The sequence below is a fragment of the Sus scrofa genome, chromosome 2 (assembly GCF_054392235.1).
Source record: "Sus scrofa isolate SSC_HxYL_T2T_F1_AM1 chromosome 2, Sscrofa_HxYL_maternal_Yorkshire_Landrace_v2.0, whole genome shotgun sequence".
In the NCBI taxonomy this organism is placed as follows: Eukaryota; Metazoa; Chordata; class Mammalia; order Artiodactyla; family Suidae; genus Sus; species Sus scrofa.
This window is the reverse complement of record NC_139384.1, coordinates 6,435,162-6,460,139: the sequence shown is the minus strand read 5'-3', so window position 1 is coordinate 6,460,139 and position 24,978 is coordinate 6,435,162. Positions and strand designations below refer to the sequence as shown.

Here is a 24,978-nt window from a genome sequence, read left to right as displayed (position 1 = left end):
CATCGTCACTACCTTCATGCAAGTTTGATCCCTGGTCTGGGAAATGATGCATGCCGCAGGTATAGCCAAAAAAAAAAAAAAAACAAAAAACAAAAAAAAACCCAAAACAAAACAATGATTGTTGATTATCAAGATCTAACCATTCCAGGAACTCATGCAATTCTCCTGCCAAGCCAGGGAAGGGGTGCCATTACCATCCCATTTCACAGATGAGAGGGGCTGGGGTGTGTCCAGGCACAGCCAAGAGGTAAGGACAGGATTTGAACTCAAATCCAAGACTCTCTGGGCTCTTTGCCCTGCAGTAGAGCACAAAGGACCCACCCTTTGAACAGCGACTTTGTGCCAGCCTGGGCGGTTGGTGCTCCACTGATGTCGTCTACTCGAAGGTGTCTTCCGTGCCCCTTAGGGTGAGGAGCTGAAGCTCAGGGGGGAATGTCCGGGTGCACAGTTCCGTGACTCAGACAGCCCAGCTTTGCACTTACGCCTGGGTGTGCCTCCCACTCGGAGTTGCCGCCTCAGAATGCCTCTCCTGTCCCCTCGGGCCCGAATGACTTTCCCTGCCCTCTTCTCTTCTGCTCCAAGTCACCTTGCAAGGCTTTATCTTTGTTTTGTTTTCGTCTTTTTAGGGCTGCACCTGTGGCATATGGAGGTTCCCAGGCTAGGGGTCGAATTGGAGCTATAGATGCGGGCCTGTGCCACAGCCACAGCCACAGCCACGCCAGATCGGAGCCACCATCCGGGATTTACACCACAGCTCACGGCAATGCCGGATCCCCAATCCACTGAACGAGGCCAGGGAGTGAACCCGCAACCTCATGGTTCCTAGTCAGATGCCATGACTGCGCCATGACAGGAACTCCTCAAGGCCTTATCTTGTTGGTATCTCCCTCCTCCTGTGTCCTGAGGTTCTCGAAGGCAGTGAGCCCCCTGAGGCCCTGGCCCAGCCCCCTCTGGGTGCCAGCCTGCAGCTGCAGGTTGAGCAGGTGAATGAATAAATGAGTGATTGGGTGGGGAAGTTCATTCATTCCTTTGTTCAACCAATGAGCAGAGTGGCCACCCCTGACCAGGCTCCGTGCTACACACCAGGACCCAGCCCCGATTGAAAAAGAGGCGAATCTCCTGGCCTCGTGGAGCTCACATTCGCGGCACGGAAGGAGAGGATCAAAGAGCAAGGCCACTCAGCTCAACTCCCCCCGTCCCTCCTCCTCCCGCTCTCCCAAATTTCCACAATCCCGCCACCAGAAACTGGTTTTATGACACACCCTCTGGCGCCTACCCTGGGACCTCCAGCCCTGAGGGCTGACATTGGCCTTAGTCATAGGTCACGCACAGCCAAAACTAGCTTGGGACACATAACTGGTTCTAAAACCACGGAGCCAGGTACCCTTCTGTGCATGGTCGGGGCTACTGCCTTTTTTTTTTTTTTTTTTTTTTGGCCGCACCCAAGGCATGTGGAAGTTCCCGGGTCAGGGACTGAACCTGTGCCACAGCTGCAGCAATGCCGGATCCTTAACCCGCTGCACCACAAGGGAGCTTCCTGCATTCTAATAAAGGTAGTATCCCTCGTTTGTTTTTCAAATCGAGAAGTCCCTTGGCTTACTATCTGCTGGGGGCAGTGGACCTAAACGGGACCTTACAGCTTTGGGAAGACTCCTAGTGAGTGAGGAAATGAGGCAGTGAGCACACGAATGAATGAATCCCAGATCTGCGCTCTCCCCCTCCTCTCGCTCCCATTCCCAAGGAACCCCTGGAAAGCCAGGGGTTTTGTTTGTTTTGTTTTCTTTTTCCATTTCTGCTCTCGGGTGCTGGTTCCCAGCCTGAAGGACCACATGGGAGCTCCCCAGCCCAAGGACCCTCTTAAAACCAAGGCAGAAGCGTCAGGTGTTAACACCCTTGCCCAGTTCTTAGGCACCAGCCTGGCTCTGAGATGCTAAGTCGGCTACCTTCCCGCCCTCATGCCTAACCCTGGACTGTGATGGGAAGGGGATGGAGAACAAGAAGTAGATGCTGCAACTTGCTGTTTCCTGGAGCCTGCGCTCCCCTGTTCAAAACTTCTGTCTACCTCAAGTGCGGTCAGCAAACCCCCGATGAGCCCGCTCTGTGTCCGGCCACTTTCCCTGTTGAACAAAGAGGTAGCGTGGGTAACAGGCAGCGGCCCCGAAGGAACAAAAGCCTGGGGCCCCTCGTCTTCCTTGCCTTGGGGGGTCCTCCTCCCCCTCCCAGCCTGGTTTCCCTTTGAGGTTTCTCTCGCTCCACCCCCACAGCCCCTCCACCTTGTTCTGCACAGCTTCCTGTCCCCGACACTCTGGTTGGCGGCATCATGGCACTAACTGCCCACCTCTCCTGTCTCCTGGTCCTGGTGGTCGCAGGCCCGGCCCAAGGCCTCAAGGACGCCCTCAGAAGCCAGGTAAGTGCCCCCCAGGCCTGAGGCTCGGCCCGCTGGAAACAGCACCTTGTTCCCATTTCTCAGAGGGAGCAGGTGAGGCTACAGAGGTGATAGATGGGCCCAGGCTCCCCCAGGGAGAAGAGCAGGCTGGCGGCTGCTGCCCCCACCCAGTCCTTGCTGGGAGCTGAGGTGGGGGTCCCATTGACGACGCCTCGTCTCCCCCTCCCCTCCTGCCCTTGGTGTTTTCCAGGACCCAGGTCCTCAGCCAATGGGGCTGAAAGAGGTCTTCACCTTGTTCCAGATCCAATACAACCGGAGTTACTCGAACCCAGCAGGTATCATGGGGCACCTGTCTCCGGCCCAACTCTTCTCTCATTTGAGAGAGGAGGAAATCGAAGCTCAGGGTCCTCACTGAGCCAAAGCCAGCAGGACAGTGACAGAGCTGCGGAATTCTCCTTGGTTACATGCACAGGTGGGGACAGGCTCATCCTTGGCTGTGAACCTGGAGGCAGGTGGCAGCTGTTGGGGGTCTGACTGGTCCATAGCCACTTTCCTGGGACTCCAGGCAGCAGACCACCATCTAGCCACAAGGACTTCTTTCATTTTTTTTTTTTTTGGTCTTTTGTTGTTGTTGTTGCTATTTCTTGGGCTGCTCCCGCGGCATATGGAGGTTCCCAGGCTAGGGGTTGAATCGGAGCTGTAGCCACCGGCCTACGCCAGAGCCACAGCAACGCAGGATCCGAGCTGCGTCTGCAACCTACACCACAGCTCACGGCAACGCCGGATCGCCAACCCACTGAGCAAGGGCAGGGACCGAACCCGCAACCTCATGGTTCCTAGTCGGATTCGTTAACCACTGCGCCACGATGGGAACTCCTCATTTTATTTTTTTATTGACTTTTTTTTTCTGTCTTTTAGGGCTGCACCCATGGCATATGGAGGTTCCCAGGCTAGGGGTCGAATCACAGCTACAGCTGCCAGCCTACAGCACAGCCACAGCAATGCCAGATCCCCAACCCTCTGAGCGAGGCCAGGGCTCAAACCCGCAACCTCATGGTTCCTAGTCAGATTCACCTCCACTGCACCATGATGGGAACTCCCACGAGGAGTTCTTTCAGGAACCACCCAAGGAAACCCTTTTAGTCCCCAAGCCGAGAACTCCCAACTCCAAGGGTGGGTTGGTTGCCAGCCCTGCTCCTGCCCTCTGCATCTCATCTCCCATGGGGGATGGTCTGTGGGGCTTCCTGTGCCACAGACCCGGACCCCACCCTCCCCTACCACCTCCCAGCCACAGACCTGCGGTCAGAGGTGTGACCCAGAGACAGAGGAGATGACCTGGCAGGAAGCCAGCCCCTGACCCCCACTTTCCCCTGAATCACTATGCCTTCAGACTCTTGACTCAGCTTCCTCCCTGGGGGCGAGTTACCCCTCTTTCTGCCTCCTAGGAAGATGCTGGGGTGGGGGCTGGGGAACCACTTCCTTGGTGTCTGCCCTGGGGCCTGCAAAGGGCCACAGGAAAGAGCCAGGGCTCACCTAGGTGAGTGTGGGTTGAAGTCAAGCCAGTGGCCACTTCCTGCCCCTGGGGGCTCAGGAGCCAGGCTAAGACAACTGCCTTTTGGTCCAGAGCACGCTCGCCGCCTGGACATCTTTGCCCAAAACCTGGCCAAGGCTCAGCGGCTGCAGGAGGAGGACTTGGGCACAGCCGAGTTTGGAGTGACTCCATTCAGTGATCTCACAGGTACTGGGACCGCACCCCCACCCCAGGTGGGGAAGCAGAACCTTCTCCAGGGATCCTGGCAGATGGACGGGGCAGATTTTTGGCTTTTGTTTCCCCGAGGGACTCACAGGACCAGAGCCCTGGGTGCTCACCCCTAATCCTAGAGATCAGGGGCAGGAGCTCCAGAGGCCTGTGGCCCAGCCCAGCTGAGAGGGAGGCAGCAGGGGTCGGGGAGCACACCCCAGCCTGCAAGGAGCTTGGCCTCTAGGCCTCAGTATCCTCGCCTGTCTCTCCCAGGCTATCTGGGGACTCAAAGGGCTGAGAACGTGGATGGCTGAGGTGGGAGGCAGAATATTGGGAAGAGGGGATCAAAATTGTGACTTTGTGGCCCCATCTGTCCCCCAGAGGAGGAGTTTGGCCAGCTCCATGGGCATCACTGGGGGGCTGGCAAGGCCCCCAGTATGGGCATAAAGGTAGGGTCTGAAGAGTCGGGGGAGACAGTGCCCCAGAGCTGTGACTGGCGGAAGAAGCCTGGTGTCATCTCGGCCATCAAGCATCAGGTATCTGCCCCCAGGCAGCCTGGCCCAATCCAGCCTGGGCAGGAGGCAGGGGCAGGGGGAGGGGGAGGGGGGCAAGGCCCGGACACCCCACCGTGCTCCACCCTCTTCTCCCCACTAGAAGGACTGCAACTGTTGCTGGGCCATGGCGGCAGTGGACAACGTGGAGGCTCAATGGGCCATCAAGTACCACCAGGCTGTGCAACTCTCTGTGCAGCGTATGGCTGGGGGCCAGGACCTGTGGGACTGGGTCGGGGGTGCCTGAGGCCTGGGCACCCACACTGTCCCCTCTTGCCCCAGAGGTGCTTGACTGTGACCGCTGTGGGAATGGCTGCAACGGCGGCTTCGTCTGGGACGCGTTCCTGACTGTCCTCAACACCAGTGAGTGAGCGCCTGCCTCTCCCGGCGGCTGCGGGCAGGGGGTACGCAGGGGCTGAGCTGAGCCTCCTCCCTGGCCTTGCTTGTCTGCAGGCGGCCTGGCCAGCGAACAGGACTACCCGTACAAGGGGACCGTCAAAACCCACAGGTGCCTGGCCAAGCAGCACAGGAAGGTGGCCTGGATCCAGGATTTCCTCATGCTGCAGTTCTGCGAGCAGAGTGCGGACCGGGTGGAGACACGGGCGGGCACAGCGGGGAGAGTGACAGGGACAGACAGGACAGGACAGATGGGGCTAGAGATGGAGATGGAGTGACCTGGGGCAAGAGTGGGAAAGAGGAGTTCCCATTGTGGCTCAGCAGTAATGAACTCGACTCGTACCCACGAGGACTCGGGTTTGATCCCTGGCCTCGCTCAGTGGGTTAAGGATCTGGTGTTTCCATGAGCTGTGGTGCAGGTCGCAGACGAGGCTTAGGTCTGGCATTGCTATGGCTGTGGTGTAGGCCAGCAGCTACAGTGCTGATTTGACTCTTAGCCTGGGAATCTCCACATGCTGCAGGTGCAGCCCTAGAAAGACAAAAAAAAAAAAAAAAAAAAAAAAAAAGACATGGGAAAGAGAGAAGAGAGCCGAGAGCAGGGGGCACAGTGCAGGCAGGACCTGATGGTGCCTTCCACCCCCAGGCATCGCCAGGTACTTGGCCACCGAAGGCCCCATCACCGTGACCATCAACGCGGGCCTACTGCAGGTGGGAGAGGGTGGGAACGGGGGAGGGGCAGGCGGGGGAGGCGGCCCCGGACTCAGCCTCTCTGCCCCTACAGCAATACAAGAGGGGAGTGATCAGGGCCACTCCTGCCACCTGTGACCCCCACCTTGTGAATCACTCTGTCCTGCTGGTGGGCTTTGGTAAAAGCAAGTCTGTGGAGGGGAGGCGGCCGCGTCCTGGCCACTCCATCCCATACTGGATCCTGAAGAACTCCTGGGGGCCCGACTGGGGTGAAGAGGTGAGTGCGAGCTATTGCAGGGTCGGGAGGGAACAGGGCAGGACAGGCCTCTCCCCAGCGTCTGGCCCTGATGTCCCCTAACTTCCCAGGGCTATTTCCGGCTGCACCGAGGGAGTAACACCTGCGGCATCACCAAGTACCCGGTCACTGCCAGAGTGGACAAACCCGTTAAGAAGCACCAGATCTCCTGCCCGCCCTGAGCCCACCCGGCTGCACCTCAGTTCTCTCCTGCTGTGCCAGCAGCGCCCTCACTTTCCCCGCTCCAAGGTTTTTGCCGCCTCCCCCAGTAGGCTTGCTTCTTATTGAATAAACCAAGATAAGCCCCCTGTCTTTGGAGTGGCCTCAGCTGGGGGTCAGGGGAACGGACGGGGAGCACAGAGACATTCTCTGATGTGCCCGAGTCCCTGCGGGGCCAGCGTACACACCCATCCTTACAAACTGTGACAGGTCCAGACGTGTGCACGCGCTCCCACACGGGGCCCCATGTGTAGCCACTCACAGCCTCCTTCAAAGTCATGGCCACTTTATTGTCAGTGAGGGAGGGCGGTGGGAGGCGGCCTCAGTCATGATAGAGACGCAGGAGGCAGCCATGGAGGGTGCCCATGTAGCGGTCCCAGAGGGCCTGGTGCCTGCAATGACAGTGGCGACAGTATTGGCTGAGGTTTACTGCAGCCCCAGCTCGCCAGGACGCGTTCATCTTGTGATCCTTATCGTCACTGTCCCCAGCTCGTGTGGGAAGAAACAGGCACAAAGCGGGTCAAGATCCTGTCCAAGGTCAGGTCACAGCTTCTAAAAGGTGGAGCTGGGACCCTGGGCAACAGAGAGACACCGCCCCCGGGGTGACAGAACAGGGAACTCTGGGGCTGCGGGAGGCCCAGGCCCCAGCAGGGGGCCGGCGGGGGTGAGGCCGAGCTGGACGGGCGGCCTGGGGTTTCTCACCGGAAGCCGTCCAAGGAGTGGACCGACGCCGAATACTGATTCAAGAAGAGCTGCACGTCTTTCAGCGGCCAGTGGTCGGAGCGGCAGGGCTCCACAAACTGTGGGTCCAGCGTAACATCAAGCACTGGGACAGCCCAGAGACAGCCCAGGATGGGCGCACAGGGCAGGACCGCTCACCTTTTCAACGAGGTCCACAAACAGGTCTCGGACATCCTTATTGTGGGTCAGCTTGGCGGCCACATTCACCAGCCCCCGGGACAGGTTCTGTGGGGCAGGGAGCCTGGGAATTCTGCCCTCTGCCCCGGAGGCTGGGGGCTGAGCCCCAATCTATCCACCTCCCTCAATCAAGTAACTCCCCCGTAATTAAGCGCTGGCCCCCGCCTCCCAGGCAGGCAGAGGGAGCAGCAGCGCCACCTGCCGGTCAAGCTCGGCAAGAGCAGAGTTGCCCGGAGGGACAGTGCTCTGGAGGCTGAAGATGCTCAAGGGACAGAGGCTGGATTGGGCCACAGACCTTGAAGTTGGCTTCCATCTCAGAGAAGACACCGAGCTTTCCCCGGAGGGCAGTGCACACCAGGCTGCAGGGAGACAGGGTCAAGCCCAGAACCGCCTGGGTCCCCGCTTCAGTCCCTGCCCACAGACCCCTAGGGTCACCTCTTGTGCAGGTCCAGAAGGTCCTTGTCAGCCACAAGCACCTTGAGCTCCTTCAAGTCCTGGAGAAACTCCTTGTCTAAGTCCATGTCCATGTCATCCACCTGGGAGTCTAACGGAGGCCCATGAAGGGAGTTGGGGGAAGGGCAAGATAAAACCCCCTCCTGTGACAGCCTCCCTCCCCCACCTCATTGCACTGTTGAGACAGACAGATGAGCAAGTGGACTGTCAGAGGCGGAGCGACTGGCCCCAAGCCACAGGGAAGCCGTGGGCCCTTTGTCTGCTGGGGGTTGGGGAGGGCCTAACGAAGAAAGGCTGCTGGGAACAGGAGCCTGCAGGCCCAAGTGCTGGGGGGAACCAGGCCCTGAGAAGGTGAGGTGCCCAGGCACCTGGGCCGGGGGGGCCTCACCAACGGCTCCGAGGGTCCAGTTCTGGATCATGAGCTCAGCACAGAAGGCAAAGTCCCCGAAGCTCAGATACTGCAGTTTTTTCTTTCCTGTCTCAAAGCGATTGTTGGCAAAGAAGACGATGGCTGCATAGTCCCTGCAGGGAGGGGAAAGTGGGCCCATCAGGGCTTGAAATTCCTTCTCCCACTTTTGACATCGGCTGGGCATCAGCGCTCTGGCCTCTCTCGACCCTAATGCACTGGGTCCTGTGTTTCAGGTCACTTTTCTCTGGGCCTCCTCACGTGCAAAGAGGTTTTGGCCCAGGTCTCCTAAGGGACACAGCAGGAGACCACAGGGTAACAGGTGCCATTTACTGAGAACTTACCAAGCCCCAGGGGCTGTGCCATCATGGCCTTCGCGCATGGCAGCTCACAACAGCCCAGCCAGTAGATGGCTGGGCTGGGATTGGAACCCAGGCCAGTCTGATCCAAAGTACAGACCAGGAGTGGGATAACGACCATTGCCTCAGCACAGCCAGGAGGTCAGGTGGGTTGGGGTGGGGAACGTGGTCCGGGCTCAGGGAGCAAAGGAGGAGGAGTGCCGAAGGTCGGGAGAGACAGCTGGCTCCTCGCCTGGCCCCTCACCTGGCCAGCCGGTCGGACAGGAGGAAGTGTTGCTGGATGTTATCCACCAGGGAGCCCCGCATTTCCTCCACCACCTTGAAGACTCGCTTGAAGTTGTCAAACTGCAGGGCAGTTAAAGGAGGGAGCCCTGCTCAGAGGTTGCTCAGCCAGTAAACCGTCTCGAGAACATCCCTCCATCACCTATCCACCTGCCCAGTCTCCAGACACGGGCTCAGCATGCTATTCCTTCATTATTTTTTTTCCATCTGTAATATATTTTGGGGGGCTGTGCCTGTGGCATGTGGAAGGTCTCAGGCCAAGGATCGAACCTGAGCCACGGCAGTGACAATGACGGACCCATAACCCCGAGCCACCAAGGAACACCTCATTTGTAATGTTTTACATGTATGCCTAAAAAAATAATTTTATAAACCTCGAATTGCAATATCATTTCTATAAACGGTAACAATACCTCTTCACATCTTTAAATACCCAGTGTGTGTTCACATTTCCCCAAATATCTTACGGGGGTTTTTTGGCCACACTTGCAGCACATGGAAGTTCCCAGGGCAGGGATCAAATCCATACTGCAGCTGTGATCTATGCCACAGCTGCAGCAATGCCAGGTCCTGAACACACTGCACCAGGCCCAGGATTGAACCTGCACCACTGCAGAGACAATGCCAGATCCTCAACCTGCCGTGCCACAGCAGGAACTCCTTACATATTCTTCTTAACAACTGAGGTGTTCAAACAAGGATCCAAAGAGACGTACTTGTTATATTTGATTGTTATGTCTCCTAACTTACTGGTTCCCTCTCTTTTCTTTTTTTGAACAAACTGTTAATTATTAATACCTGTTATCAATTCGACAAGTATTTACTAGCTTTTGCCATCTTGTCGCAGATAAATGTTTACTCACTCTTATCTCTAAACTCACCCCTATTTTAGCACCATGCTCTCTAGTTCTTCACAAGTTTGTGCTGGACTTGACCTTCCTGGCTAAGTCCCAGGAACTCAAAAAAAAAAAAAAAAAGAGCCAACACCAGGCTGCCCCATGGAGCTCACAGGAATGAGAGAGGAAAGACATGGAAGGCCCAGGAGAAGGGTTACTTCTCCCTGGCACCATCCGAAAGGCTTGTGTAGAGGATAATGTGAAAAAAAGAATGTATATAAATGTCTGAGTCACTTTGCTGTGCAGCAGAAATTGACATTGTAAATCAATTATAATAAAAAAAATTGGGGGAGTTCCCGTCGTGGCGCAGTGGTTCATGAATCCGACTAGGAACCATGAGGTTGCGGGTTTGATCCCTGCCCTTGCTCAGTGGGTTAACGATCCGGCATTGCCGTGAGCTGTGGTGTAGGTTGCAGACGCGGCTTGGATCCCGCGTTGCTGTGGCTCTGGCGTAGGCCGGTGGCTACAGCTCCGATTGGACCCCTAGCCTGGGAATCTCCATATGCCGCGGGAGCGGCCCAAGAAATAGCAAAAAGACCAAAAAAAAAAAAAAAAAAAAAAAAAATTGGGGGGAGTTCCCATCGGGGCGCAGTGGAAATGAATCTGACTAGGAACCATGAGGTTGCGTGTTCAATTCCTGGCCTTAGTCAGTTAAAGATCTGGTGGTGTTGCCTGAGCTGTGGTGTAGGTCGAAGACGTGGCTCGGATCTGGTGTTGCCATGGTGTAGGCTGGCAGCTGTAGCTCCAATTAGACCCCTAGCCTGGGAACCTCCATATGCCATGAGTGAGGCCCTAAAAAGAAAAAAAAAGAAAAAAAAATGTTGGAGTTTCCATTGTGGCTCAGTGCTAATGAACCCAACTAGTCCACGAGGATGCAGGTGCGATCCCTGGCCTCGCTTAGTGGGTTAAGGATCCAGTGTTGCTGTGAGCTGTGGTGTGGATCACAGAAGCTGCTCGGATCCTGCATTGCTGTGGCTGTGATGTAGGCTGGCAGCTACAGCTCTGATTCAGCCCCTAGCCTGGGAACTTCCAAGTGCTGCACCTGCGGCATGAAAAAGAAAAAAAATTTTTTAAATAAAAATAAAGATTTGTGGAGAAGGTGTCATGTGACCTCCTGCCTTGGATTTCAAGGGGGCAGAGATGCCCAAGAATACCTCCTTTCAGGTAAGAGCAGCATGAACAAAAGAAAGGAAACATTAAGTCTAGAGAGACCGGCAGGGACAGAATGACAGAAGAGTCTGAAAGTCAGGGCCAAAGAGCGTGGCTGCTATCCAGGGGAGAGTGGGAGCCAATGAAAGTTACGAGAAGGAGAAAGCTGTGGTCAGATCTGGGCTTCTGAAAGGTCCTTTGGCTGAAGAGTGGAGGATGGCTTGGAAAGGGCAAAAAGAGAGGAGGAGAGCAGATGAGAAACCCCTGCCACATAGGTGCTGGAGGAAGCTAGAGCTGGGGCAGTGACCAAAGGGATGGTGTGAAGGGGAGGGCTGCAGATGGGTGTGGTGTCCACCTGTCTCCGGCAGCTCTTGAGGGTGATGCCTGTTTTGGTGCTGATGTCATCCAGGTCCTTCTTGGTGCCTTTGGACAGCTTCTTGCCCAGCACCTCCCGCACAAAGGCCTCGTCAAAGGCATAGTACCTGTGAGGAGTCAGAGGGAACTACCGACTTTCCATAAGGGAAGGGATAAGAGGAAAGACGGGACCTGGGTTTGGCCCCTTCTGCTCTCAACTTTCTCCCAGTATAAGTCCTGTGCCTCCCTGGGCCTCATTTTTTGGCCTGCACAATGGGTATATGGCCAGCCTGGTTGAGGTCCCCACCATCCCTCCAAGTGAGCACCTCTCGATGAGCAGTGCCTGTCGAGAGGGTGGGATCTGGAAGATGAGCTGGTGCAGCAGCTTGGGCGGTGCGTGCAGCAGGCGTTCGAGCATGTGGAAAGTGCGGTAGTGGTCCATGGTGTCGCTCTGCAGCACCGCCGCGGTGGCGCCGGTCTGCTCCAGGATTCCCGAGCGCACCCGCAGGGCCACCGCGTCGTTCACTGGGGGGTGAACACTAGCATCAGGCAGAGGCTCTCCAGAGACTCCAGCCCCGAGCCCGAGGTATCCCGCCCTCCCAGACCTCTGCCCACTGTCGGACTGGAAGCCTAGTCCTGGTTCGGCCCCCTCTCCCTCCAAAACAACCGCTCCGCCCGACGGGCTCCCCAGACGGCCCCCCACCGACCCGAATAACCGTCCAGCCAGAGGCGATACACGTCCTCGTCGATGAGGGTCGTGTTCCCCACGAAGATGTCCAGCTCGCTGGTCATAGCGACGCCTGGACGAGGGCGCCACCGCAGCGCCCCAGCAGGAGCGAGCACTGCCCGCGCCCGGCGCGCAGCCGCCGGGCCACTTCCGGGAGCATCGACTTTCGGCTCCGGGCACCCGGAGCCGGAGAAGGACCACTTCCGGGACAGAGCCCTTGCGAGCAGGAGCCCCAGGAAGCAGGCAAAGGCGGTGACGGTGGGGTAGCCCCTCCTCCCAGTGGGAGGAGGAATATCAGGCTCCTGGGTCCCCACCCCGCTCCACCCCACCTCACCCGGCCGGGTGGGCGTCCGGAGGCGAATCCTTCGGTCAGTGTCCCCAGCCCCGGCAACCTCCACCCTCACATGCTCCTGCTTTTTCTCTGGCCTCCTCGGGGCCTCCCTACTTTGACCTGTATCCTAAATTTAGGGGTTTCGCGGGGTTCTATCCTAAATATTTTCTTCCTGTTGTGGCTCAGCGGGTTAAGAACCTGAGTACTGTCCCTGAGGATGCGGGTTCTAACCCTGGCCTCGCTCAGTGGGTTGAGGATCCGGGTTGCCAAGAGCTGTGGTGGAGGTCGCAGATGCGACTCACATACCACATTGCTATGGCATAGGCTGGCGGCTACAGCTCCAATTCCATCCCTAGCCTGGGAACTTCAAATGCTGCAGGTGCCACCCTAGAAAAAGAAAATTCTAGCCAGACTTCCACAGGCCCTTGCTGGGAGCCCCTCAGCCCCTCCACCCCTCCTGTGGGTGAGCCCCTCTCTTGAGCATGGGGCAGCTGCTCCCACGGTTTTAATCCACCCCACCCTGGCCCCAACAAACTAATGCCCTCTCTTATTCTGCAGCTTAATGCTCTGCCTGGAGGTGCACATCCAGAGAACCGCCTCTATGTGACTCTTGCCACACTGGTCCCCCAGAGGCCCCTCAAAAGCCAGATAGACCTGTTGGACTCCCTGATCTGTTTCTTTCCTGTGTTCCTATCACAGTGACAGCCCCAACATCCACCCTGTTCTCATGCCAGAAAGCTCCCATACTCCTCTCTCCCCACATTCAGTTCTGCTGATTTGCCTCCTGAATATTTCTAATATCTGTTTTATCTGCTCCACCCCCCGCTGGCACTGTCCCAGCCCGGTCCTTCTGCAGAGCTCTCCTTGCCCATTGACACAGTGTTCTTAGTAATCTCTCTGCCTGCATCACCTCCCTATGGTCCATCCCACACAGCAGTTCAAACAACCTTTCTAATAAATGCATATTTTAAAATGTTCCTCCTCTGCTTAAATCCTTACTGGCCTGTGCACACGCTCCAGCCTCATGCTGAAAGCCCTTAAGAATCTGGCTTCTGACTACCTTTGTTGCCTTCCTCCCTCTCTTACCACTTTCCTTAAGCACTTGCCTTTTTAAAAAGATGTATATCAAGCTATTTTCATTGTTGTTAAAGCAGCTAGGCCCTTTCCCACCCGCAGTGACTTTCATCGTGCCACTCCCTGTCCCTGAAATAGTTTTCTCCTTACTTGCCAAAGTCCTATTTTTTGTTGTTGTTTTTTTTTTTGTTTGTTTTTTTAGGGCTGCACCTGCTGCATATGGAGGTTCTCAGGCTAAGGGTCAAATTGGAGCTGCAGCCTCCAGCCTGTGCCACAGCCACACCAGATCCCAGCTGGGTCTGTGACCGTCACCGCAACTCACCACCAGATCCTTAACTTACTGAGAGGGGTCAGGGATGGAACCCATGTCGTCCTAGATACTAGTTGGGTTCGAACCGCTGAGTCACAACAGGAACTCCAGTCCTATGCTTTTTTTTTTGGTCGGCATGTGGAGGTTCTCAGGCTAGGGGTCAAATTGGGGCTGTAGCCACCTCCTAGGCCAGAACCACAGCAATGCAGGATCCGAGCCAAGCCGAAACTTCGACCTACACCACAGCTCACGGCAATGCTGGATCCTTAAGCCACTGAACAAGGCCAGGGATTGAACCCAAAACCTCATGGTTACTTGTCGGATTCGTTAACCACTGCGCCACGATGGGAACTCCCCTATGCATCTTTTAGAGTCCCTCAGATATCACCTCTATTGGGAAAACTTTTGCGGGTGGAAGGCAGTCCCTCAAAATATGCTCTTTCTCCATTTGCTTCTTGGATTTAGCACAGCTTGTCTCTTCTGCTATATTAAGATCTCTTTGAGGACAGTATAGGATTTTGATTAAGTTTATTTCTGCGTGGATCTCACACACAATAATGGTTTTTTGAAAAAAGAAAAAAAAGAAAGGTTTTCTGAACAAACGAATCCCTTGTATGCCTCTCCCACCGAGCAGGAACACTCCGTGAGGGGGAGGGTAGGCCGATGGTGAGCCAGGACCTTAGGATTTAGGGTTCCGAGGACTGGGAGCGAAACTCAGTGAGCCGAGACTGTCGAGCTCAAGCTAAGCTAGGAAGGATGGAAAGGCGGCCCGTCTAGGTTCCGTCGGGGGCGGGTGGGCAGGAGGGTGGGAACCCCCACCCCCACCCCCGCCATCCGATTCTTAGTTCTCGGGAGGAGCCGAGAGGCCTAGGCTCGAGCCTGAGGATGTTGGGAATTGGGAAGTTCGAAGCGCCTAGTTTAGGGTTGACTGGAACAGAGGTCGGTGACGCGGGTACCCAAGGTGCACGAGGGTCGGGGACTCCGCAGTCCGAGAACGGTCCACTCTCCCTCGCCTTCCCTCTCTCGCCCCCACCCCGGCGCCCAGGTCCCGCCCCTTTCCGAGGAGGCTTTCCCAGATTGGCTGTCGTTCCTTAACGTCATGTGGCCCCGCCCCGGCGCGCGCCCCGCCGCGTGCCCACCCCCGCTCGACTGCTGCATCCTACGCTCGCTTAACCACAGACCGTCTGCCGAGCGGGTGCTAGAACCCCGGCGCCGCGGAGCTCGTCGTGGGGCTCCTGGGCCGCGGCGGCGGGCAGGCGATGCTCCAGAGGCCTGAGCAGCCATGGAGGCCGAGACGGGCGGCCTGGAGGAGCTGACGGATGAGGAGATGGCGGCTCTGGGCAAGGAGGAGCTGGTGCGGCGCCTGCGGCGGGAGGAGGCGGCGCGCCTGGCGGCTCTGGTGCAGCGCGGCCGCCTCATGCAGGAGGTGAATCGGCAGCTACAGGGTCATCTGGGCGAGATCCGCGAGCTCAAGCAGCTTAACCGGCGCCTACAAGCTGAGAACCGCGAGCTGCGCGACCTCTGCTGCTTCCTGGACTCGGAGCGCCAGCGCGGGCGGCGCGCCGCGCGCCAGTGGCAGCTCTTCGGAACCCAAGCATCCCGAGCCGTGCGCGAGGACCTAGGCGGTTGTTGGCAGAAGCTGGCGGAGCTGGAGGGCCGCCAGGAGGAGCTGCTGCGGGAGAACCTGGCGCTTAAGGAGCTCTGCCTGGCGCTGGGCGAGGAGTGGGGCCCCCGCGGCGGCCCCGGCGGCTCGGGGGGCTCAGGCGCTGCGCCAACACCCGAGCTGGCTTTGCCCCCGTGCGGTCCCCGTGACCTGGGCGATGGAAGCTCCAGTACTGGCAGCGTGGGCAGTCCCGATCAGTTGCCTCTGGCCTGTTCCCCAGATGATTGAGGGTACAGCTTCCCGCCGACGCCCGCCAGGATTGGTCCCCAAGCGCCGGGATTGCAGTGAACTTCGGGACTCGAACGCCGCCCCGGCTGCGCACGAGGGGCCGCTTGCATGGACTTAGAAAACCCTGACGCTGAGGAGGGCCCCTGGCTCTCGCTGGCGGGGCAGCAGGGGACTGGAGGCTGGAGCGGAGGGACTTGCTGGAGGCTGGGTGGGGGCTAATAAACTGAGAAGGAAGCAGAGCCCATGGCCCGGCCAGCGTCTGTTTGGGACTCGCCGGCGTTGGGAGGAGGGCGGGGACTTGGTGATGGGGTACCGTTCCCATCCGGAGGGACTGCAGAACTAAGGTGGCTGACTCCCCAGTACCTCAATCCTGGGACGGGATGTGGGACCCTGGTAAACCACCGCCCACCCCCCACCCCCATCAGGCTCCAAGACAGGCTGTGATCCGGTCCCTGAAGTGGCTCCGGCTCCCTTCCCAGCTCCTTCCTGTCCAAGACAATGGGGCAGGAAGCAGGTGTTGGGGGCCTAAAACCCACTCAGCCGGCCTCCCCTGAGGCTGGAAGGGGCTTAGCAGCCTGTGGCACAGCAGGAGCACTGCGGGCCCCCACCAGGAGGAAGATGATAATCCTCTTGGCTTGGCAACCCACAGCTTTTCTCTTCCTCCTTTCAGTCCTGGAGATAGGCAGAACAGATGCAGCCTCATTTGTCAGATAAGAAAATCGAGGTCCCGAAATAGTGAATAATTTCTCCAAGGTCATATAGTGAGTTGGAGGAGCTCTGATGGGAGCCTAGGGCTTCTGGCTCCAAAGGTTCTCCCTTTAGCCTCTGGGTCCAATGAGAGCAGGCCAGAGCTTCAAGGCTTTTATTCCATTTTAGCAGGTTTGTATAAAAATACTCTCTTTAGGAAAATAAATAGCAGCTGCTCTTGCTATGGATGCTTGGATTCCCTGGAGCTAAAGTCTTCTCAGAGCTGGGGGCACAAGACAGCTCATCACAGAAGCCTCTGGCACCCTCCTGACCCCTTCCACTTATGAGGGGCTGGCAGAGAGTCTTGGTTCAGGAACCTGGTGCTGCTGGCAGTGGGGCTGGGTGAGTTAGTGTTTTAGGCTGGTGGAGTATCATCTGTTGGCGGTAGGGTTGGGTGGATCATAGGAAGAGGGTGATGAAGACTGTAGGGGTGGTCTGCAGGGGTTCAGGACTCCAGAGGACCTCTGAGGATCTCCAAAGTCTCTTGGGAGCTGCTCAAGCTTTTCTTGAACAAACAGGAAATATTTTGTCTCAGATTTTGTGCAAATTGTGCTAGAGAGGCCAGCTCTAGAGAAAAAGTGGGCAGCTTTGGTGCCCCAGGCTAGCTCTACAAAATATGCAAAATATGCTCAGTCTCATCTGAAGGGATGGAGAAGAACCTGATGGGGTTGGATGTAAGATATGGTCCAGGCCAGCTGTACCAATGGGCAGGGAGATGTTGGTTAGTGTGGCACCCGGAGGGAGGGGGGCCGGAGTGTCTCATAAGGCCAGGAGGGTTGGGGAGCCAAGGGGGTCAGAAGAGGGGTCCCCACTGCTGCTGCTACTCCTACGATGGGCTGAGGCACAGGGCTCCGGGGTGCTGGGGTAGGTGAAGACCAGACTGGGGGTGAAAGGAGTCAGGGAGGGTGTGGTCATGAGCGTGGGAGTGTGCAATGCTTCCGGTTCAAGCACAGGCCCAGGGGAAAGGGAGATACAAGGCACAGGGCGGGAAGGGTCTGGCGGGCTGCTGGTGCCACTGGTACCGCCTGTGCCGCTGGTGTCGCTCTCCCTGGCCCCTTCTGGGATTTTGCAGATGGGCCGGTGGGCTTCCAGCACCAGCTCCAGGCGCTCCTTCTGCTTCTGCAGCTCCTCAATCTCTCGCTGCAGCCCGGCTTTCTCGTCCTCCAGTTTGTCGGTCTCCTGGGGAGGATCAGGAGAAGAGTCAAGAAGATGAGGGCTGAATACCGCGGAGCCTCCCGCGGCGCTAGTGGTTGGGAGGTTGGGGCGGGGGTGGGGAGTCTCCAGCGAATCTGGACTACAATTCCCATGAGCCCTCGGGAGGAAAATGGGCATGTTTCCCATCAGGCCCGGGGCATCTTCTAAGGATGTTGTCCGGCTCAGCTCCAGCTCTACTCTGTTGAGAGTGAGACGCGCTGCAACGAATTTTTAATCACTTTTTCCTCGTTAGAGTGCCCCTCCGACAGGGAGCTGGGGGGAGGGGACCTCGTAAGCCGGTGCCCCCTGCAGCCCCGCGGGGCTCTTGGGAACGTAGGGGCCTCGGAGGTTGGGTGGGTCGGGACCTGGGCACCCTCCTCACTCGCCGGTGCTCACCGACTGCAGGAAGTCGGTCAGTTCTTTCCTTCGGTTCCTGCACTTGGCGGCGGCTAGCTTGTTCCGCTCGCGCCTCACTCGACGGCGTTCCTCCTCCTCGGGGCTGATCTGGGGGGTAGAGAGAACAGTGAGGTGCGGGCTCTGTGCGCTGGCCCAGGGATAGGACTCTGGCGGAGCGCAGGTAGTGCAGGGGCGACCCGAACCTGCCCTTTAGGGACCACCGCTCCCTATCCGGTTCCCCGCTTTACTAAGGTTGGACTAGTCACATTTCCTCCTCGCACCCAGTTTTTACCTCCTATGATTCCTCTCGGGAATGTCCTTCCCTGTTGCTCCACAAACCTTAACCCTCCTCTCCGAGGACTCAATGAAGATGCCCACCCAGTCACACACCCCCCCTTCCCCCTTCCTGGAAGCCTTCTTTCTTTCCGCAGCCAGAAGTGGCCTTTCCTCCTCTGAGCCTCTGGGACCGGGCCACTCCTTCTCAAAAGACCTTCATTCTTTTCAGTCTCTTGATAACCAAGTCTCCTCTTTCTCAAGGGCTGTGTAAGCACTAGGAGGAGCTAATGAGAGCTGCTAAGTACAGTTATATGTTGGGAATCTACTATGTGCCAGCTAAGTGCTTTACACAGATTCTTAACCCAACTTTTCATACAAGGAAAGACACATAACTTGTTTGTGATTCCAGAGCAGAAATTAAAAAGCACTCACTCTATTAGAAGAGATCAGCTAATGGAGACCACCTCCCCCTAAAGGACCCCACTCACAGCTCACAGCTCCAGTCTGGGACTACCCAGAATCAAAGGGCCACCCTCTGGACATGGAGGGAAGTCCAGGAGCCTGCCTCTGGTCCCCCCTTCCAGTTGTCACAAAGGCAAGCCATTCTGGTTCTGGGTAAGCCTCCCCTGACCCTTGCACATCTTTCTCAGGATCCTGACCTCCTCTCCATCCTCTCCCCTGTCGCAGGCAGAGCCAGCTCTTTAATGTGCAGCCCTCACCCCACTACAGCCTCATATACCAAAAGGCCCCTGGGGAGAGGCGAGAGGAGCCACTCCCATAACGACCCTCTAGCTCTCGTTTATTCTGGTAAGGACTTTATTAGCAGTGTGCCGGCAGGAACCCTGGCTGGGGAGGCAAGAGGTCCCAGGTCTCTCAGCCTCAAGCCTTCTCTTAGCTTCGGGTGAGACAGAGAGGTTTGATGGTGAAGATATGATCTTAGAATTGGACAGACCGGTCTCATCACTCACTGCTTCTGAGATCTTAGGCAAGTGACCACCTCTTTGTGCCTTCATTTCCTTGGCTGTCAAAAGGGGAAGCCAGCGTCCATTCCCAAGAGGGTTTTTGCGAGGATCAAATGAGACAGGGAAACCGTACCCCAGAGAGTAGCTGAAGGGAACTCTCTCCTTCCCCTTCTCTCCCCAGCTCCACAGACAGCTCAGGCCACCCTCCACTGTCCACACGACTTTCCATCTTATACATTCTCCCTTCCACCTCCAAGCCTTTTTTTTTTTTTTTTTTTGGTGCTTCAGGGCCACACCTGTGGCATATGGTGGTTCCCAGGCTAGGGGGTGAATCTGAGCTGCAGCTGCCAGCCTACACCACAGCCACAGCAATGCTGGATCCCTGACCCACTGGGTGAGGCCAGGAATTGAACCCTCATCCTCATGGATACTAGTCGGATTTGTTTCCGCTGCGCCATGACGGGAACTCCTCCACCTCCATTCCTGCTCCTGCCATCCCCTCTACCTGGAAGGGACATGCAAATCTCTCTATGCAAATCCCACCTATCTTTCTCAGCTAATATGCCTCCACCTCCAGGAAGTTTTCCCTGATCCACCAGTGACCACTTTGCCTTCTGGGTCTCCCCAGGGGCTCTTATCACTTTCTGCCTTGGCCAGTAGTCACCAGTGGACCTATTCTCCCCACCCTCCTTCTAAGCCTGTGTTCTGCTTTTCAGCAAGAGCTTATCTTTTTCACCTCAGCACCCCTGCGGGCACAGGAACCTGTGCAAATGCCTCTGCTCCTTACCTGTTCACAGTGCCGGCGACGCACTGCCGGAGTTGGCCCCAGAGCCCGGATGACTCCCGGCCGGGGTTGTGGGGGACTGTACTGGGGGTACGCCAGAGGCCTGGGGTAGCTGCTGGGTCCCAGGAAGTGAGGCTGTACCATCCACTGCAGCTCCTGGCTGCCACTCACAGCGTTGATGCTTGGCACGAGGTGGAACTTCTGAGGGATAAGACACAGAGGACTAGGGATGAGGTCTGTGGGGACGGAGGGGCTTCCAGGGGGCGGAAGTCACACTGCTGCCCACCCTCAAGGCAGCTGCTGGTTCTGAGAGACCAGAGAGGGCGCAGCTTGGCAGGCATCCCTGCTTATGAACTGTGTGACTTTAGGCAGGTCACACAACCTCTGGGGCCTCCATTTCTCCCATCGGAGCTAAGAAAGTGTGAATTCCAGGCACTGGCCCAACGACTTTGCTAATCCTGACTCATATAATTTACACAACAGTATCTTCATTTTCAGACAGGAAAACAGTTCTCCATAGACGCACAGCCAGTAAGTGGGAAGCAGGTTTGTGCCCAGGAAGCCAGGCCCTTGCCCACTCTTGCACGCAGCCTGAGTCTCATCGGCATGAAGAGGAGAGTGACAGCTTCTGGCTTCAAGGGTGATTGTGAGAATCAGGTGAGAGGATGTGTGTGAGAGAGCCTGGTAAGTGTGGACAAGGACCACTGCTCTGGGTTCAGGCTATCCCGGCTTTGATCTTAACTCAGCCATTTACTGGCTCTCTGGGCAAATTATTTAATCTCAGTGTGCCTCAGTCTCCTCGTTTTTAATATTGTCACAGGGAGGGATTACAGCATTTCAATGATGCTAAGAAGTACCCTTTAGTGGCTCTGAATAGCAGCTCTCATAGTTCAATTGGCAACTTGAAAACAATTTTTGTGCTACAAAATAATGATGGGTTTTAGTATCAGTGGGGTCTTAGATTCTAGGAGTTAAGATAAATGAGGCGGAAACTGCCCGGCACCAGGCAGAGCTGCACAGTATGTGCTCCAGATATCACCTGCCACAATTCCCTTCCAGCCAGAAACGAGAGGAATGGGTTGAGATGGGGGCTTACTGTTTGGAAAAAGAACTAGATTCAAGCCCTGGGTGTGGGCGCCCAGTCGTCCGGGAAGCGCCCCACAAGCCCAGACAAGTCAGGACAGCAGTGTCCCCGGCTTAGTGCTGCGGGCCCAATGGCCCAGTGACCCCAGTTTCGGGCCAAGGTACCGCCGGCGGCATCTCCAGCTCCCGAGGTTGTCCAGGCCCGGGCCCCTCCGGGCCAGGAAGGGAGGGGCGCCCCGCGTGAGTCAGCCACCGTGACTCGGCTGCCGTGACTCGGCGGAACGGACGCCGCTCCTTCCCTCCCCTAGCGACACGTGCTCACGGCCCCTCGACAGGAAATGGGCACCTGCAGCCTCCCAGGTTCCCCCCTGCCGGCAGCGGGCGCCGTTTGGTGCCGAGAGCCGGGGGCGCGGGACTTGCCCGCAGCCTGACCCCGCGCACGTCTCCCTGCACCTCACGGTCTCTGCCGGCCGCATCCCGTAAAAGGGTCAAGAGCCGGTCTCCCGGAGCCCACCAGGCTCCACTGCGCCGAGATGATGATAAGGATCTGGCGACGGGATGGGGAGGGACAGACAAACGGGCGGGCGCCGGGATGATCACAGACAGACCGCCCAGGATTCCCAGTCTGCCGGGTCCAGCCCGCCGGTAGATCCTCTCTGTGCGAGGGGACATCTCGGCCGCAGCTCAGACTCCGGCTCTTGGAAATTTAGTTCTCTTTGATTCTGCCGGGACTAGAACTCATCCCGGACAAGGGGTCCCCTTCGGACGCAGATGGGACAAAGAAATCGGCGGTGGACAGGAGGAAGGAAAGACGGTAACAGAGACGGAGGGACGGAGAGACCGCAGAGAGAGGGGGAAAGAGCGCGAGCCACAGAGGGGACGTTCGCAGATCTTCGTTCCCCCCCCGCCGCGCGCGTCCCACTGGGCTGTGGGGGGAAAAGAGCCCTTGGACAACCGAGAATGGGCAGGATCCGCTGCCACCCCTCCGAGCCCCACTCCCTCCTGCGGTTCCCGGCCCCGGTCCGGATTGTGCTGGAGCGGCCCGCACCGTCTCAGGCGCTGTCCACCTGGGGACACTGGGCGTAGGGTTCCTCTCACCTGCTGGCCTGTCACCGGGGGCTGCGCCGGGCCGCCGTACGCACCTCCGGCCCCGGAGCTCGGTCCCGGTTCCCCGAAGTCTCGGAACATGCCCTGGGCTGGCTGCTCTGTGGGGTCCGTGTCGGCGGCTCTGGTTCTGACTCACTCGCTCCTCGCGGAGTCTTTTCTTTTTATGAATGAAAAGTCCTCGGGCTGAACCACTTCCACTGGGGCGGGGGGGGCGTTCCTCAGCGGCGCTGGTCACCTCGGGGCTCCACCTCTGCAATCGCACCGCCTTTTGCCAGTCCGCCCTGAACTTTTCGTCGCCTCCTACAGCCGGCTAGCCGCTTTTTGGTGGGGAAAAAGGGCGGACTTGACGTCCCCCTGCGACAGCGGCAGGTCCGCCTCCTCTGACGTAGCTGCCCATACATGGTGCAATTTCCTCGCCGCGCCCAGGTGGAGCGAAGGATTCCCCCGCCGACGGAGGCACCTGCGCCCCGCCCAGCCCCGCCCCGCCTCGCCTCGCCCTCCACCTGCGCAGACCTAGATCCCGCCACCAGATCCCAGAGCCCTCAGTGTTTGCATCCGTAAAATGGGACGAAATAATCACACAGCGCCCTGGCCGCGCGTGGGAGGTTGGAATGAAAGGGGTCTGGAAACTGTAAAATGGGTTACAAATGTGATAGCATTATTATTATCATCATTATCATTATTTACTGGGTGCTTATTTCATGCCAGGAACCGTGCTACCGCCATCCAAGTCTGTGGTGTGAAGCCCTTTCACTGGCGTTGTCTTAAGGTTCAGGTTTACTAAAAAGTGAATGACAAACCAGGATTACAAAAGTGGTAGATACACACACACACACACACACACACTTATTTGGCTGTGCCCGTTGGTATGCAGAAGTTGCCAGGCCAGGGATGGCACCCTCACCACAGCAGCGCCCCAAGCCACAGCAGTGACAGTGCCAGATCATCAACCTGTTGAGCCACCAGAGAACTCCAAAAATGTATATTTTAAATGTTTACAATGACATGATAATGCTTTGAACTATCCCCAAATACTATGCAATGTAATTGCCCTACTCGCAGGGTAATTTCAGGAGTCAGGACAAGTTTTCATTCAGAACCTCTGTAAGCAGTGAAAGCCTGCAGTGGGGCACTTGTCCTGTGGTCTGATAAACATCATTTTCTTTAAATACTGTAACTACTCTTCCAGGACTGTGTGGTCACTAGCCTTGTTTGGAGATTACATCAAAAGTCTGTATGAATGTGAGGCCAGGGACAAATGTCAACAGCCGAAGACCAGCAGTGCTTCGAGGTAGGTGCCATTATCGTCCCCATTTTACAGATGGGGGAAGTGAGGCTGAGAGATGTGGAAATGAAGGGCCCAAGATCACTAAGCAAGTGGCCGAAGCAGGTTGCCAAATCAGGGCTGTGGGAGCTCCCAGCCCAGGTTTGGGCAAGCGATTTCAAAGCTCTCACAGACAGCTTTTCATACATGTTGGTGCTGAGAGGACCGCCCCAAAGCTGCTTCTCTGTCTCTTCCCATTCTACAGATGAGGAAACTGAGGCCCAGATGAAGTAAGGAGCCGCCAGGGTCACTTGAGAGAGAGCTGGACGCTCCTGCTTTCCACTGGTACCTCCTTTTGATCAGTTCCAGCTTTGACCTCAGGGAAGGAGGATTTCAGGAAGGTGGGATCCTGGGCTGCTGTCCTTGGGGACAGAGGCCAAGGTCTGTAGATGCGTTCAGGACTTAGAGCCAAGAGGCCAGCCTGGCCTGGGGCTTGCAGTCCCAGAGTTACCATTTTCTATCTCTTACCCTGGGCAGGTCACCCTCCTTCTGAGTCCTGGCCCCAGTGGCAATAATTGAGCCTCCCGCTGACCTCATGGGGCTGCTGTGGGATTCAATGAGGTCACACATGTGAAAGTGCTTTGTAAGCTGTAAAGTGATGTACGCTCAGAAGGTGGTTGCCAGCCTGGTGCCTCTCCCTTGCCCTTATTCTACTTGATGCTTGTCATTTTCTAAAGAGAAAAGAAACCAATGTTTACCAGAATGAGAATGAGAAATATACAGGTGTGTGGGTGTGGGTGGGTGGGTGTGGGTGGGTGTGTGAGAGAGAGAGGGAGAGGGAGAGATGGAAAGAGAGAGAGATTTTTTTGAGGCAGTGTGACTCATGGAAAGGAACATATGTGCGGGAATCAGACAAGTCTGAGAGCTGGCTTTGAATTCTACCAGGCTGCTCACCAGCAGTGTGACCTAGGTGAGGCCTCAGAGGTCTCAGAGCCTCCTCTGTAAAGTGAAGCCCTAATCATCATTGTATATAACTATATGATGATGACAACATCTCGGGATTGTTGGAGAATACGTATAAAATGCCATGTGCTTCGTGCAGCATATGACAATAGCAAAGATAAATACCTATGTTGATAAAAAGCCTCGGGTGGGAGTGCGGGGGCTCTGATCACTTGCTAAGGCAGTCATACAACACACATGTGCACACACACACACACACACACACACACACTGAGATCTGAACTCCTCGGCTGAGCCCAAGCAGGACAGGTCAGGGTGACAGAGGCAGCCAGGTGGTGGCCTAACACAGGTCAGCCTTGACTGCATCCCTCTGCCGGTCCCAGAAACACCACCCTGCACTGCTCCCCAGGCAGTCTGGGACAGTGACAGATTAGGGGCTCAGATCTCAAGAGTGTGTGTGTGTGTGTGTGTGTGTGTGTGTGATTACAGGAGTCTGAAAGTCCCTTCCTGCTCTAACCGTCGGTGGAGCCACAAGGACGTCCTTTCAGAGGCAGCACATTCCAAGCTCCTCAGTCACTAACTCCCATTTCGTGGCTTCAGCAACGTTCCTGGCCCCTGACCTCACCGGCTCTCACCCAGGGAGGCCAGGCAAGAATCCCAGGGGGCCACAGTGATGTGGGGAGTCTGGGGCCAGGAGGTCTGAGAGACCCAGGCACTGTCCCTTGGCAGCTGTGTGAGCCTAGCTCAATCCCTTTCCCTCTCTGAGCCCAGACAGTC

The 24,978-nt window shown here is 56.8% G+C and overlaps 4 protein-coding genes across 5 annotated transcripts; 2 read left to right on the top strand and 2 right to left on the bottom strand.

Moving 5' to 3' along the window:
• The first annotated feature begins 2,299 nt into the window (after nt 1-2,299).
• Nucleotides 2,300-6,366, top strand: CTSW (cathepsin W). 2 transcript variants are annotated; one of them, XM_021082817.2, is made up of 10 exons: nt 2,300-2,407; nt 2,637-2,721; nt 4,011-4,124; nt 4,509-4,663; nt 4,785-4,878; nt 4,961-5,041; nt 5,132-5,257; nt 5,718-5,782; nt 5,856-6,038; nt 6,128-6,366. In XM_021082817.2, exons 1-10 carry the CDS (start codon nt 2,321-2,323, stop codon nt 6,236-6,238), a joined length of 1,101 nt encoding a protein of 366 aa, XP_020938476.1. In that variant the 5' UTR covers nt 2,300-2,320; the 3' UTR covers nt 6,239-6,366. The 2 variants fall into 2 exon arrangements, with proteins under 2 accessions (XP_020938476.1, XP_003122571.3); XM_003122523.5 differs by having other exon boundaries at nt 4,782-4,878.
• Nucleotides 6,367-6,544: 178 nt separating this feature from the next.
• FIBP (FGF1 intracellular binding protein) lies at nt 6,545-11,986 on the bottom strand. The gene is made up of 10 exons (NM_001244509.1): nt 11,800-11,986; nt 11,419-11,617; nt 11,094-11,220; nt 8,656-8,756; nt 8,035-8,168; nt 7,629-7,737; nt 7,489-7,552; nt 7,155-7,241; nt 6,978-7,075; nt 6,545-6,667 (listed from the first exon to the last, which is right to left on the bottom strand). Exons 1-10 carry the CDS (start codon nt 11,882-11,884, stop codon nt 6,598-6,600), a joined length of 1,074 nt encoding a protein of 357 aa, NP_001231438.1. The 5' UTR covers nt 11,885-11,986; the 3' UTR covers nt 6,545-6,597.
• Nucleotides 11,987-14,690: 2,704 nt separating this feature from the next.
• CCDC85B (coiled-coil domain containing 85B) lies at nt 14,691-15,664 on the top strand. Its single transcript, XM_003122520.5, has one exon. The coding sequence runs from the start codon at nt 14,817-14,819 to the stop codon at nt 15,423-15,425; it is 609 nt and encodes a 202-aa protein (XP_003122568.1). The 5' UTR covers nt 14,691-14,816; the 3' UTR covers nt 15,426-15,664.
• A 607-nt stretch (nt 15,665-16,271) lies between these two features.
• On the bottom strand, nt 16,272-22,308 carry FOSL1 (FOS like 1, AP-1 transcription factor subunit). Its single transcript, XM_003122519.4, has 4 exons — nt 21,966-22,308; nt 19,788-19,985; nt 17,763-17,870; nt 16,272-17,351 (listed from the first exon to the last, which is right to left on the bottom strand). Exons 1-4 carry the CDS (start codon nt 22,053-22,055, stop codon nt 16,932-16,934), a joined length of 816 nt encoding a protein of 271 aa, XP_003122567.2. The 5' UTR covers nt 22,056-22,308; the 3' UTR covers nt 16,272-16,931.
• Nucleotides 22,309-24,978: the final 2,670 nt, after the last annotated feature.

Bases quoted from the DNA above. Each gene is read 5' to 3' on its own strand.
- CTSW (XM_003122523.5), top strand. From the start codon at position 2,321: ATGGCACTAACTGCCCACCTCTCCTGTCTCCTGGTCCTGGTGGTCGCA. The intron at 4,879-4,960 runs GTATGGCTGGGG...CTCTTGCCCCAG, and splicing joins TGTGCAACTCTCTGTGCAGC to AGGTGCTTGACTGTGACCGC. The intron at 5,258-5,717 runs GTGCGGACCGGG...TTCCACCCCCAG, and splicing joins GCTGCAGTTCTGCGAGCAGA to GCATCGCCAGGTACTTGGCC.
- FIBP (NM_001244509.1), bottom strand. From the start codon at position 11,884: ATGACCAGCGAGCTGGACATCTTCGTGGGGAACACGACCCTCATCGAC. The intron at 11,221-11,418 runs GTGCTCACTTGG...GACTCCTCACAG, and splicing joins CAGGCACTGCTCATCGAGAG to GTACTATGCCTTTGACGAGG. The intron at 7,076-7,154 runs GTGAGCGGTCCT...CTGGACCCACAG, and splicing joins TTGTGGACCTCGTTGAAAAG to TTTGTGGAGCCCTGCCGCTC.
- CCDC85B (XM_003122520.5), top strand. From the start codon at position 14,817: ATGGAGGCCGAGACGGGCGGCCTGGAGGAGCTGACGGATGAGGAGATG.
- FOSL1 (XM_003122519.4), bottom strand. From the start codon at position 22,055: ATGTTCCGAGACTTCGGGGAACCGGGACCGAGCTCCGGGGCCGGAGGT. The intron at 19,986-21,965 runs GTGAGAGGAACC...CTTATCCCTCAG, and splicing joins CCCCGGTGACAGGCCAGCAG to AAGTTCCACCTCGTGCCAAG. The intron at 17,352-17,762 runs GTGAGCACCGGC...GATCCTCCCCAG, and splicing joins TGACCGACTTCCTGCAGTCG to GAGACCGACAAACTGGAGGA.